This window comes from Rhincodon typus, chromosome 1, assembly GCF_021869965.1.
Source record: "Rhincodon typus isolate 14 chromosome 1, sRhiTyp1.1, whole genome shotgun sequence".
Lineage (NCBI taxonomy): Eukaryota > Metazoa > Chordata > Chondrichthyes > Orectolobiformes > Rhincodontidae > Rhincodon > Rhincodon typus.
The window spans coordinates 53,952,281-53,967,127 of record NC_063332.1 but is presented as its reverse complement, the minus strand read 5'-3'; the positions used below and the strand labels follow the sequence as shown (position 1 = coordinate 53,967,127).

The 14,847-nt window shown below is 42.8% G+C and overlaps 1 protein-coding gene across 1 annotated transcript in view; it reads right to left on the bottom strand.

Moving 5' to 3' along the window:
• The window catches only part of LOC109931667 (protein unc-13 homolog B), a 287,923-nt gene extending 273,467 nt beyond the window's left edge, over nucleotides 1-14,456 (bottom strand). Inside the window, exon 1 of the mRNA XM_048595579.1 lies at nucleotides 14,339-14,456. Coding sequence (XP_048451536.1) covers nucleotides 14,339-14,420 — 82 coding nt within the window. The 5' untranslated portion in view covers nucleotides 14,421-14,456. The remainder of the gene's footprint in view (nucleotides 1-14,338) is intronic.
• Between the last annotated feature and the right edge of the window lie 391 nt (nucleotides 14,457-14,847).

The window sequence follows — 14,847 nt, the reverse complement described above, 5'->3', positions numbered from 1 at the left end:
TTGGAGAATTGTGTTCAGTTCTGGGCACCTTATTTCAGGAAGGTTGTTAAAGCGCTGGGGAGAGTGCAAAGGATATTTACTACAATGGTATCAGGTATGAGAGATTTTAGATGCAAGGAAAGAGAAGATAAATTGGGGTTATTCTTTTTAAAGCAGAGAAGATTAAGTGGTGACCTTATTGAGGTTTTCAAAATTATGAATAATTTTTACAGGATAAATAAGGATATTCTGTTTCCACTAGTTGCTATGTCAGTAACAAGAAGTCACAATTTCAAGGCTGTCAGCAAGACAGCCAGGAGTAAATGAGGAGAAACTTTTTTTACTCAGACTTGTTAAGATTTGGAATGCACTGCTTGGGAGAATGGCGGAGGCAGATTCCACAGGTGGTTTCCAAAGAGAGCTGGACATATATTTGAAAATGATGAATTTAGAGGGCTACAAAGATAGAGCTGGAGAATGGGACTAACTGGGTACCTCTTTCAGGAGTCAGTATAGACATGATGGATTGAATGGCCTCCTTCCATACTTTAAAGTTCTACAGTTCTGCAATTCTGCATTTCTATGTTTGAAGAGAGGCAGTTAAGCTAAGAGTATACTCACTCAAGTTTACAGGAATGAGTGGGGGATCTCATAGAAACCTATAAAATTCGAATAGGACTGGACAGGGTATGCGCAGGAAGAATGTTCCTGATGGCTGGGAACCCAGTAGCAAGGGTCACAGTCTAGGGACATGACTTAGGCCATTTAGGACTGAGATGTGGAGTAATTGTGTCTGTGGAATTCCCTGTCACAGAAAGCGGTAGGGGTCAAAGGACTGAATGTTTGAAGATGGAATTATATATAGTTTGTAGGGCAAAAGGGATTGAAGGGAATGGGGAGAATGAGAGAACAGGGCACTGCGTTAGACGATCAGCCATCATCATCATAAATGGCAAAGCAAGCTTGAAGAGCTGAATGGTCTAGTCCTTCTATTTTCTATGTTTTTATGACAACATTCACGATCACTTCTGAATCATTGAGACTCGCAATTCCACAGTATCAGAGTTTCACCTTTGGATTAAACTGGATCTTAAATGGGAACTTCAGTCCAGGAAAGGAAAATGGCAAGTGGATGCGTCAAGGCAGAGACGAGGCCGCAACTTAAGTTCGGGAATGGAGGAGAGGCCATAGCTGGAGATTAGGGATTCTGCAGCATCACAATATGGGAAGGAAACCAAAAGCAACATAGTTGATTTTTAAATTGCCTGTCAAGCCATACAGTTGTATTAACCATTTAAAAAGTTATTTAAAAAACATGAATTCCAATGAACTAACTAGCGTTGACTAAGGCACTGAAAACAACAACAGCTAACAAGCTCTCTCAAATCTTAACCTTTATTAACATCTGGGGGATAGAGCCAAAACTTCAGCAGAGGGCGGCAACAAAGCTGATTGGCGGTTGGGGCGAAGATTTGCATCGGTGCAGCCACCACTACCAAACAGAGGTTTGTGGAGGAAGTGTTGTCAAGGGAACAGAAGAGCCTTGACCTTGTCCAACAGGTATGAGGTACTTGCTCCCTCTGTGGATGAGGAAAAGGGCTGTAGGGAGGATGAGCCAATTGACCATTGCACCGTGGCACGGGAGGCCATTCAAGAGGGAGGAGGAAAAAGACAAGTGGTAGTTGTAGTGGATTCTATAGTCGGGGAATAGATCGTATCCTTTGTAAGCAGGATTGAGAGTCCGCATGATGTGTTCCCTGGTGTTTTGCAATGAGGTAGACCTAATAAGGGAGCTTAAGGCAAATGAAGCCTCGGAAGGCAGAGATCATAATATGATTAAATTTACTCTGTAATTTGAGAGGGAGAAGATAGAATCAGAGGTAATGATATTATAGCTGAATAAAGGCAACTACAAGAGCTGGGCAGAATTGACTGGGAGAGGAGCCCAGCAGGAAAGACAGTGGAACAGAAATGGCAAGAGTTTCTAGGAGTAATTCAGGAAACATAACAAAAATTCATCCCTCGGAAAAAGAAGCATGGTACAGGGAGGATGAGGCAACCATGGCTGACTAGGGAAGTCAGGGACAGCATAAAAGTAAAAGAGAAAACATATAATATGGTGAAGGGTAGTGGGAAACCAGAGGATTGGGAAGCTTACAAAGACCAACAGAGGGCAACAAAAAAAGAAATAAGGAGGGAGAAGATTAAATAGGAGGTTAAGCTAGCCAGCAATATAAATGAAGACTGTAAGAGTTTCTTTAGATATATAAAGGGCAAAAGAGAGGCAAAAGTAGATTGGACTGCTGGAAAATGACGCTGGAGAGATAGCAGTAGGGAACAAGGAAATGGCTGAGGAGCTGAATAATTATTTTGCATCAGTCTTCACAGTGAAAGACACCAGTAATATCCCAAAAATACTAGAGAATCGGAGGGCAGAGCTGAGTATGGTGGCCATCACCAAGGAGAAGGTGCTAAAAGAACTGGCCTGAAGGTGGATAAAACACCAGGACCAGATGGACTACACCCCAGTGTTCTTAAGGAGATAGCTGAAGAGATAGTGGAGGCATCAGTGGTGATCTTTAAGGAATCACTCGAGTCAGGGAGGGTCCCAGAGGACTCGAAAATTGCTAACATGACACCCCTGTTGAAAATGGGAGGAAGGCAAAAGACTGAAAATTACAGGCCTATTAGCCTAACCTCGGTTGTGGGTAAGATTTGAGAGTCCATTGTGATGGATGAGATCTCTGAATACTTGGAAATGCATGGTAAAATAGGGCAAAGTCAGCACAGCTTCATCAAGGGGAGGTCATGCCTGACAAATTCATTAGAATTCTTTGAGGAAGTAACAAGCAGGTTAGACCAAGGACAGCCAATGGATGTTACCTACCTGGACTTCAAGAAGGCCTTTGACAAAGTGCCGCACAGGAGGCAAAGCAAGCTTGAAGAGCTGAATGGCCTAGTCCTTCTATTTTCTATGTTTTTATGACAAAATTCAGATCTACCTCTTCATTTTTTCTAAATTCTTTTGCAGCAGCAGCGGGAGCGGGAGCGGTGAGAGCGAGGACCAGGGGGCTGCCGGGAAGGTACGTTCTTCATTTCGGCAGCGGAGCTGAGTGGGAGCGGTCAAATTGCTCTCTGGGAAGGTGAGTGAACTGATATATTTGGGCAGTGGCTGAGAGATGGTGCAGGAGGGAGGGGTTCAGATTTTTGGGACATTGGGACCGGTTCTGGGGGAGGTGGGACTATTACAAATTGGACAGTCTGCGCCTGGGCAGGACTGGAACCAATGTCCTAGGGGGTGCTTTTGCTAACGCTGTTGGGGAGGGTTTAAACTAATGCGGCAGGGGGATGGGAACCAAATGAGGAGGTTAGTAGACAGTAAGGGGGTAGTAACTAAAGCCGTGTAAGGAACTAGACAATGAAGTCAGTGTGACTAAGGGGAAGAGTAGGCAAAGAGCAGATGATGAATGCAAAGGGACAGGTGGTCTGAGGTGCATTTGTTTTAATGCAAGAAGTATAGTAGGTAAGGCAGATGAACTTAGAGCTTGGATTAGTACCTGGGAGTATGATGTTGTTGCTATTACTGAGACTTGGTTGAGGGAAGGGCAAGATTGGCAACTAAATATCCCAGGATATAGATGCTTCAGGCGAGATAGAGAGGGAGGTAAAAGGGGTAGAGGAGTTGCATTACTGATCAAAGAGGATATCACAGCTGTGCTGAAGGAGGGCACTATGGAGGACTCGAGCAGTGAGGCAATATGGGCAGAGCTCAGAAATAGGAAGGGTACAGTAACAATGTTGGGGCTGCACTACAGGCCTCCCAACAGTGAGCGTGAAATAGAGGTACAAATATGTAGACAGATTATGGAAAGATGTAGGAGCAACAGGCTGGTGGTGATGGGAGATTTTAATTTTCCCAACATTGACTGGGATTCACTTAGTGTTAGGGGTTTAGATGGAGCAGAATTTGTAAGGAGCATCCAGGAGGGTTTCATACAGCAGTATGTAAAGAGTCCAACTCGGGAAGGGGCCATACTGGACCTGGTGTTGGGGAATGAGCCCGGCCAGGTGGTTGAAGTTTCAGTAAGGGATGACTTTGGGAATAGTGATCACAATTCCGTAAGTTTCAGAATACTCATGGACAAAGACGAAAGTGATCCAAAAGGAAGAGTGCTAAATTGGGGGAAGGCCAACTATAGCAAAATTCGGCAGGAGCTGGGGAATGTGGATATGGATCTGCTGTTTGAGGGTAAACCACATTTGATATGTGGGAGGCTTTTAAAGAGATGTTGATTAGAATGCAGGACAGACATGTCCCTGTGAAAATGAGGGATAGAAAGGGCAAGATTAGGGAACCATGGATGACAGGTGAAATTGTGAGACTAGCAAAGAGGAAAAAGGAAGCATACATAAGGTCTAGGCGACTGAAAACAGACGAAGCTTTGGAAGAATATTGGTCCTACTTTCCCGATCTGAAATGAGGAATTAAGAGGGCTAAAAGGGGTCATGAAATATCTTTAGCAAACAGGGTTAAGGAAAATCCCAAAGCCTTTTATTCGTACATAAGGAGCAAGAGGGTAACTAGAGAAAGGGTTGGTCCACTCAAGGACAAAGGAGGGAAGTTATGCGAGGAGTCACAGAAAATGAGTGAGATTCTTAATGAGTACTTTGCGTCAGTATTCACCAAGGAGAGGGACATGATGGATGTTCAGGTTAGGGACAGGTGTTTGATTACTCTAGGTCAAGTCGGCATAAGGAGGGCGGAGGTGTTGGGTATTCTAAAAGGCATTAGGGTGGACAAGTCCCCAGGTCCGGATGGGATCTATCCCGGGTTACTGAGGGAAGCGAGAGAGGAAATAGCTGGAGCCTTAACAGATATTTTTGCAGCATCCTTGAGCATGGGTGAGGTCCCGGAGGACTGGAGAATTGCTAATGTTGTCCCCTTGTTTAAGAAGGGTAGCAAGGATAATCCAAGTAATTAGAGACCGGTAAGCCTGACGTCAGTGGTGGGGAAGCTGCTGGAGAAGATACTGAGGGATAGGATCTATTTACATTTGGAAGAAAATGGGCTTATTAGTGATAGGCAGCATGGTTTTGTGCAGGGAAGGTCATGTCTTACCAACTTGATAGAATTCTTTGAGGAAGTGACAAAGTTGATAGATGAGGGAAGGGCTGTAGAGGTCATATACATGGACTTCAGTAAGGCGTTTGATAAGGTTCCCCATGGTAGGCTGATGGAGAAAGTGAAGTTGCATGGGGTCCAGGGTGTACTAGCTAGATGGATAGAGAACTGGCTGGGCAACAGGAGACAGAGAGTTATAGTGGAAGGGAGTTTCTCAAAATGGAGAACTGTGACCAGTGGTGTTCCACAGGGATCCGTGTTGGGACCACTGTTGTTTGTGATATACATAAATGATCTGGAGGAAGGTATAGATGGTCTGATTAGCAAGTTTGCAGATGACACTAAGATTGGTGGAGTAGCAGACAGTGAAGGGGACTGTCGGAGAATGCAGCAGAATATAGATAGATTGGAGAGTTGGGCGGAGAAATGGCAGATGGAGTTCAATCCAGGCAAATGCGAGGTGATGCATTTTGGAAGATCCAATTCAAGAGCGAACTATACGGTAAATGGAAACGCCCTGGGGAAATTGATGCAGAGAGAGATCTGGGTGTTCAGGTCCATTGTACCCTGAAGGTGGCAACACAGGTCGATAGAGTGGTCAAGAAGGCATACGGCATGCTTTCATTCATCGGACGGGGTACTGAGTACAAGAGTTGGCAAGTCATGTTACAGTTGTATAGGACTTTGGTTCGACCACATTTGGAATACTGTGTACAGTTCTGGTCGCCACATTACCAAAAGGATGTGGATGCTTTGGAGAGGGTGCAGAGGAGGCTCACCAGGATGTTGCCTAGTTTGGAGGGCGCTAGCTATGAAGAGAGGTTGAGTAGATTAGGATTATTTACATTAGAAAGATGGAGGTTGAGGGGAGGCCTGATTGAGGTCTACAAAATCATGAGAGGTATAGACAGGGTGGATAGCAAGAAGCTTTTTCCCCAGAGTGGGGAACTCAATTACTAGGGGTCACGATTTCAAGGTGAGAGGGGAAAGGTTTAAGGGAGATATGCGTGGAAAGTTCTTTACGCAGAGGGTGGTGAGTGCCTGGAACGCGTTGCCAGCGGAGGTGGTAGAGGCGGGCACAATAGCGTCATTTAAGATGTATCTAGACAGATACATGAATGGGCAGGAAGCAGAGGGATACAGATCCTTGGAAAATAGGCGACGGGTTTAGATACAGGATCTGGATTGGCGTAGGCTTGGAGGGCCGAAGGGCCTGTTCCTGTGCTGTAATTTTCTTTGTTCTTTGTTCTTTTGTTCTAAATTCCCTCTTGTCTACAGATTCTATTTTCACATATCTTAGATGAAAGATAGCAGGTAAACAGAGGTGCAATTTTAGCAATAAATTTGGGTAGGCCAAGCCCAGATCTATAACACCCTTACCCCACCTCCACAATATCAACACCAAATCAACTCCATCAAAAAGACTGTCGACTGTCAATCACATAACTATATCAGTCAGAGATAGTAGGAACTGCAGATGCTGGAGAATCCGAGACAACAAGGTGTAGAGCTGGATGAATACAGCAGGCCAAGCAGCATCATAAGAGCAGAAAGGCTGACGTTTCGGGCCTCGACCCTTCATCAGAACGTCAGCCTTTCTGCTCCTATGATGCTGCTTGGCCTGCTGTGTTCATCCAGCTCTGCACTATATCAGTCATATGAGTATTTTAATACACTCTAAACTGCTTTTCCATTCACTGGAAACTTGATCTAAATATCTGCTTCCTGATTTATGTATTCATTCATGAGATGCGAACATCATTGGTCAGACCAGCATTTATTACCCATCCCTAACTGTTAGTAGCTATCCATACTGCTGTGGGTCTGGAGTCACATGTAGACCAGACCACGTTAGGACGACAGTTTCCTTCCCTAAAAGGACATGGGTGAACCAGATGGGATTTTCCTGACTATTGACAATGGTTTCATTCGCCATTAGACTCCAAATTCTAAATATTTATTGAATTCAAATTTCACCATCTGCCATGGCAGGATTCAAACCCACATCCCCAGAACATTACCCGGGTGTCTGGATTAATAATCTGGCAATAATACCACTAGGCCATCACCTCCCCTCAGAGAACTGGAGGATAGTCTATGTAGTAGGATTATTCATGAAGGGTGGTAGTAATGAACCAGGTAACTACAGGCCAGTGAGTCTAATGTCAGCGGTCATGAAACTATCAGAAAAAATTCTGACAGACAGAATTCACCTCTGTTTGGAGAGTCAAGGATTAATCAAGAATAGTCAACATGTCTTTGTCAGAGGTTCATTATATCTGACAGGTTTGATCAAGTTTTTCAAAGATGTCACTCGGCACATGGATGAGGGCAGTGCAGTTGTCATCTACATGGATTCTGTGAGGCTTTTAACAGGATCTTGCACAGCAGACTGGTTAAGAAGCTAATAGCCCATGTGACATGGGCTATGTGACAAATTAAATCTAAAATTGGCTTAGTCAGGAGGCAGACAGTGTTGGTTGAAAGTGTTTTTGTGACTAGATGCCTGTGTCCATTAGAGTCTCACAGGGTTCAGTGCTGGATCTCTCTCTGTTTGTAGTCAACATTAATGATCGGCACATCAGTGTTCAGGAGGTATGATCAGTAAGTTCACAGATGACAGAAACGAGAGGTGTGGTAAATAGTCAGGAGACAAACTACATGACAATACAGATGGTCTAGTCAGATGGGCACAACAATGGCAAATGGAATTTAATCCTGAAAAGTTTGAGTTGCTGCATTTTGGGAGGACTAACACAGCAAGGGAGTATACGTGGAATGGTAGGATCCTAGGAAGTACAAAGGATCAGAGGGACCTTGGTTTGCGTGTCGAAAGATCCTTAAAAGAAACAGCACAGGTGAATAAGGTGATTAAGTAGGCATATAGGGTATTTGCCTTTATTAATTGGGGCACTGAATACAAGAGCAAGGAGGTTATGACAGAGCTATACAAGACATTAGTTAGGCTCAGCTGGAGTATTGTGTACAGTTCTGTTCATCACACTATCAGAAGGATGAGATTCCATTATGGTCCAGAAGGGAAATCATCATGTTGCCTCGACTGCAGTGGTTTAAGCTATGAAGAGACAAAAGGTAGGCTGGGCTTGCTTTCCTTAGCTTAGAGAAGGCTGAAAGGGAACCTGATTGAGGTGTACCAAACCAATTAGGTGCATAGGAAGAATTCTTTCCCCTGAGCAGAGGGATCAATAACCAAGGGGCATAGATGTAAATGTAGAAGTAGGAGATATAGAGGAGGTCTGAGGAAGACTTCTTTCACCCAGAGGGGAGTAGGTATCTGAAATTCACTGCCTGAAAGGCTGGAGGCAAGAACCAACATAACACTTAAGAAGTATTTAGGTCATCACTTGAAGTGGCACAGCGTGCAAGGCTACAAGCTATGTGTTGGAAAATGGGATTAGAGTTGATAAGTACTTCACGACAATCATGAACACAATGGCCCCAAGTCTTCTTTCCATGCTATAAAACTCTTAGACTCTAGCTAAAGACCCTTAAGTAGGCATGAAATAACAATAAATACCTCCTCATGGGCCTCAAAATGACAGTAGGGCAGGCGATCCCACCAAGAAGTCAATCATGGTGGAAGCAAGTCAGTAGCAGAATCCTTATCTTCCCTTTCTTTAAGTGCCTCCCCACCACCAAACCTACCACACAGGACATTAAATTCCAACTCAAATATTAACTGTCAAAATACCATTAGTAATTAATTCTTTCCTAATGGAAATGAACGTTCAACATGAAATGTATTGCATTTTCCACAGTGATAAATACAAAACACTTAACACAATCATAAAAACAAAACAGCAATGGTTACTTGCCGATTTTTTTGACAAGCTTTACATCCGTTCATGTGATAAATAGAATCAGGCAATAACCTGTCTTTTATTCATGATAAGATTTGTATCAAAAGACTTACATCATCACCATACAGTTATATGATCTACTTAGCAATTGACAAAAGACACTGTAATAAGGATACTTTGTGCAAGCTAATGCTGAGAACACGTAGCATCCACAGAGAGGAACATGAGCTTTTCCAGTATTTTGCTTTTAATTACACTTTCCAGCATCTGGAGTATTCTGCTTTACAGTTGAACACAAAGCTCAAGTTTCTGCATAGACTAAATACTGAAACATAGAAAATAGGAGCTGGAATAAGCCATCTGGCCCTTTGAGCCTGTTCTGATAATCAATATGATCACAGCTGACCATCCAACTCAGTGCTCTATTCTTACTTTCTCCCCATACCATTGGATGCTTTAGTTCTAAGAACTATTTCTAACTCCTCTTTGAAAATATTCAAAGCTTTGATCGCAACTGCATTTAATTTTATTCAATCATGGGATGAGGGCATCAGTGGTTAAGCAAGGCATTTATTGCCCATCCCAGAGGGCAGTTAATTGTCAACCACATTGCTGTGGGTCACAAAGTAATACAGCATGAAAACAGATACTTTGGCTCAACTTGTCCATGCATACCCAGTTTCCTAAACTGAACTAGTCCCATTTTCCTGCATTTGGCCCATATCCCTCTATACCTTCCCTATCCAAGTACATGTCCCGATGTCTTTTAAATGCTGTAATTGTACATGCCATTACTCACTTCTCTGACAGCATGTTCCACGTATACACCACCCTCTGTGTGAAAAAACATGCCCCTCAGATCCCTTTTAAATGTCTCCTCTCACCTTAAACCTATACTCTCTAGTTTTGGACTCCTCTAGCCTGGGGAGAAGACCTTGGCTGTTCACTTATCTATGCTCCTCATGATTTTATAAGTTCAGCCTCCTACGCTCCAGTGAAAACTAGTCCCAGCCTACCTTCTGAAGAAGGATCCCAACCCGAAACGTCAACTTTCCTGCTCCTCTGATGCTGCCTGGCCTGCTGTGTTCCTCCAGCCTATCTAGCCTTTCCTCAAAACTCCAGTCTCAGTAACATCCTTGTAAATCTTTTTTTGAACACTTTCCAGTTTAATAACATCCTTTCTATAGCAGGGGGACCAGAGTTGTACACAGTACTCCAAATGTGGCCTCACCAATGTCTTGTACAGCTGGAACATGACATGCCAACTCCTGCACTCAATGCTCTGACTAATGAAGGGAAGCATGCCAAATGGCTTCTTCACTACCCTGCCTACCTGTGATGCCACATTCAAGGAACTATGGACATGCACCCCAAGATCTCTCTGTCTGACACACTCCCCAGGGTCCTACCATTAACTGTCTAAGTCCTGTCCTGGCTTGTCTTACCAAAATGCAACACCTCGCATGAATCAAAATTAACCTCCATCTGCCATTCCTTGGCCCACTAGTTCAGTGGATCAAGATCGCATTGTACTCTTAAATAACATGTTTGATGCTTGTCATCAACATAATTGATACAAGGAGGCTATGACAGGGGAGAACCTAGAAATGGTCATTATCACTAAAGAGGCAGTGTTGGTAAGCTAATGGGGCTAAAAGTAGACAAGTCTCCTGGCCCCTGATGGAATGCATTCCAGGGTGCTAAAAAAGATGACAGGGGAAATAGCAAGTGCGCTACCAAAATTCGCTGGACTTTGGGGTGGTTCCAGCAAATTGAAAACATCAAATGTGAAACCACTGTTTGATAAAGGAGGCAGACAAAAGGCAGGTAACCACAGGCCTGTTAGCTTAACTTCTGTGGTGGGGAAAATGCTTGAATCTATAATCAAGGAAAAAAAGTGAGACATCTGAATAGAAATTGTCTCATCAGGCAAATGCAGCATGGGTTCATGAAAGGCAGGTCATGTTTATGTAATTTACTAGAATTGTTTGTGAACATTACGAGTATGGTGGACAGCAGGGGACCGGTGGATGTGGTGTATCTGGATTTCTAAAGGCAGTTGACAAAGTGTTGCACAAAAGGCTGCTGTATAAGATAAAGGTGCACGCGTTACGGGTAATGTATTAGAATGGATAGAAGCTTGGTTAACTAACAGAAAGCAAAGAGTGGGGATAAATGGGTGCTTTTCTGTTGTCGATCAGTGTCTGGTGGTGTGCCTTAGGGATCAGTGTTGGAACCCCAACTGTTCATGAAGGGTAGGTCATGTTTAACTAATTTGGTGGAATTCTTTGAGGACATTACTTGCATGGTGGACAATGGGGATATGGATGTGGTGTATCTGGACTTCCAGAAGGCATTTGACAAGGTGCCACACCAAAGGCTGCTACATAAGATAAAGTTGCACGGTATTACAGGTCATGTATTGGCATGGATAGAGGATTGGTTGACCAGTAGAAAGCAAACAGTAGGGGTAAATGGGTGTTTTTCTGGTTGGCGGTCAGTGGCTAGTGGTATGCCTCAGGGATCAGTGTTGGGACCACAATTGTTTACAATTTACATAGATGATTTGGAGTTGGGGACGAAGTGTGGTGTGTCAAAATTTGCAGATGACACTAAGGTGAGTGGTAGAGCAAAGTGTGCAGAAGACACAAAGTCTGCAGAGGGATATAGACAGTCTAAGTGAGTGGGCAAAGGTCTGGCAGATGGAGTACAATGTTGATAAGTGTGAGGTCATCCATTTTGGTAGGAATAACAGCAAAATGGACTATGTTTTAAATGGTAAAAAATTGCAGCATGCTGCTGTGCAGAGGAACTTGGGTGTCCTTGTGCATGAATCGCTAAAAGTAGGATTGCAGGTGCAGCAGGTGATTAAAAAGGCAAATGGAATTTTGTCTGCCATTGCTCAAGGGATGGAGTTTAAAAACAGGGAGGCTATGCTGCAGCTGTATAGGGTCCTGGTGAGGCCACACCTGGAGTACTGTGTGCAGTTTTGGTCTCCTTACTTGAGAAGAGATATACTAGCACTGGAGGGGGTGCAGAGGAAATTCACTCGGTTGATTCCAGAGTTGAGAGGGTTGGATTATGAGGAGAGACTGAGTAGGCTGGGATTATACTCATTGGAATTCAGAAGAATGAGGGGAGATCTTATAGAAACATATAAGATTACGAAGGGAATAGATAAAGTGGAGGCAGGGAGGTTGTTTCCGCTAGCAGGTGAAACTAGGACTAGAGGGCATCGCCTCAAAATAAAGGGAAGCAGATGTAGGACTGAGGTCAGGAGGAACTTCTTCACCCAAGGGGTTGTGAATCTGTAGAATTCCCTGCCCAGTGAAGTGGTTGAAGCTACCTCACTGAATGTTTTTAAGGCAAGGCTAGATAATTCCTTTACTGTTCAAAAATTTAAGGGTTATGGTGAGTGGGCGGGTAAGTGGAGCTGAGTCTCAAAAAGATCAGCCATGATCTTATTAAATGGCGGGGCAGGCTCGAGGGGCCAGATGGCCGACTCCTGCTCCTAGTTCTTATGTTCTTATGTTCACAGTTTACATCGATCATTAGGACCAAGTATAGTGTGTCACAGTTCGCAGATGACACCAGGATGAGTGGTACAGCAAAGTGCGCAGAGGATACTGAAAGTTTGCAGAAGAATATAGACAGGTTAAATGAGTGGGCAAGGGTCTGGCAGATGGAGTATAATACTGGTAAATGTGAGGTCATTCATTTTGGTAAGAATAATGGCAAAATGCACTATTATTCAAATGGTGAAAAATTGCAGCATGTGGCTGTGCAATGGAACTTAGGTGTCCTTGTGTATGAATCACAAAAAATTGGTTTGTAGTTGCAGCAGGTAAATTAAGAAGGTAAATGGAATATTGTCCTTTGTTGCTGGAAGGATGGAGTTTAAAAATAGGAGGTTATGCTGCCGCTGTCCAAGGTGCTGGTGAGGCCACACCTGGAGTATTGTGTGCAGTTTTGGTTTCCTTACTTGAGAAAGCATGTACTGGTACTGGAGGCGGTGTAGAGGAGGTTCACTAGGTTGATTTCAGAATTGAGAGGGTTGGCTTATGAAGAGAGATTGAGTAAATTGGTACTATACTCATTGGAATTTAGAAGAATGAGGAGGGATCTTATACAAGCTTATAAAATTATGAAGGGAATAGATAAGATAGAAGCAGGCAGATTGTTTCCACTGGTGGGTGAAACTAGAACTAGGGGGAGGCATAGTCTCAAAATATGGGGGGAGTAAATTTGGGACTGAGTTGTGGAGGAACTTCTTCATCCAAAGGGTTGTTAATCTGTGGAATTCCTTACCTAGTTAAGCAGTTGAGGCTACCTCGTTGAATGTTTTTAAGGCAAAGGTAGATAGATTTTTGACCAGTAAGGGAATTAAGGGTTATGGTGAGCGGGCGGCTATGTGGAGCTGACTCCACAAAAAGATCAGCCATGATCTAATTGAATAGTGGAGCAATGGGCCAGATGGCCTTCTCCTGCCACTATTTCTTATGTTGTTGTGTTCTTATGTTATGTTCTTAAGTACTAACCTTCTTCACTGTCCACTATACCATCAATTTTAGACTCCTCCTCTGGATTCACATGAGCCAGACCAGGAAAATTTGGCAGTTTCTGTCTCGAAAGGACAATAGTGAACCAGATGGGTTTTTCCAATAATCAACAATGGCTTCATGGTCATTAGACACTTAATACCAGATTTTTTTTAAAATTGAATTCCACCATGTGCCGTGATGGAATTCAAACCTGGCTTCCCCAAAACATTACTTAGGTCACTTGATTAATAGTTCAGCAATAATACCAATAGGCTAACAATTCCCCTTTCTGTGGCAGAGAACACCACAGGCTCATACTTTCTTGGTGAAAACATTTCTATTCATCTCAATACTGTATGGCCTATCCCATATCCTTAGACTGTGAACATGGTCTGAGCTGCCCAGTCATCCTTCCTGCATTTTCCCTCTCTATTCCTGTTAAAATTTTGTAAGTTTCCACGAGATTCATCCTTATTCTTCTGAACCCATGAGTATATTCCTAACTAATCCAGTCTTTTCACAGAACTCAATAATCTGAAAATATTAGATATAAAATGCAGTTAAATCAGCATTTTTAACTCATGGTTCATAGATTAGAATTCACACAGCTGGAAAGAACAATACAAAATGGTGGAACGGCGATAACAGAAGGAAGAGTTCAAATAAATAAAATACTCAAAATGGGGCAACTGTATGATTTACACTATAATCAATTTCGATCACTGGAAAAATGGTACAGATCACAGATTAAAAGATACTTACATCAACATCAGTTTATAATTTCAGATTTCAGCATATTTAAACTCATTCAATTTTCAACTATACTTTAAACAATTTGTTCCCCCAACCTCCAAATGTGATTGAAAGGTACTTACCAAAAGGCAATTCAAAACGTGTGTCTAATAGGATTTTGTGTGGGGTTGGACTTTTGGTTCCACATATTTCATCTTCCTTCATCAAAACCTCTGCATCCAGTGTTGACCAATCCCCTGGGCCTTCCTATTAAAATATGAATCACATGAAATTAAAAGACGACTTAAATAAATTATAGCCTGTAAGCTATCATGTACCAAATTGGATTCTGATTCAGGCGTTAAGCATAGAATTCTCAACTTTAGGGCTGGCACAAAACAAAGAGTTTTTATGCTGACTGCTTTACACCTTGCATGATTTTCCTATCAATTAACTCAATGAGATATCAGGTGATCCATTTGATGTGCAACAAACTCACCATAGCCGAAATGGAATGCTACATCCCATCTAAAATTATTTATTACATCTTCAGAGGCAAATAAAATTACTATAACAATTTCTTAAGTTTTATTATATAACTTCTAACCTATATAAAACTACTGAAGGATGTGCAATAAAAACCAAAAGAACT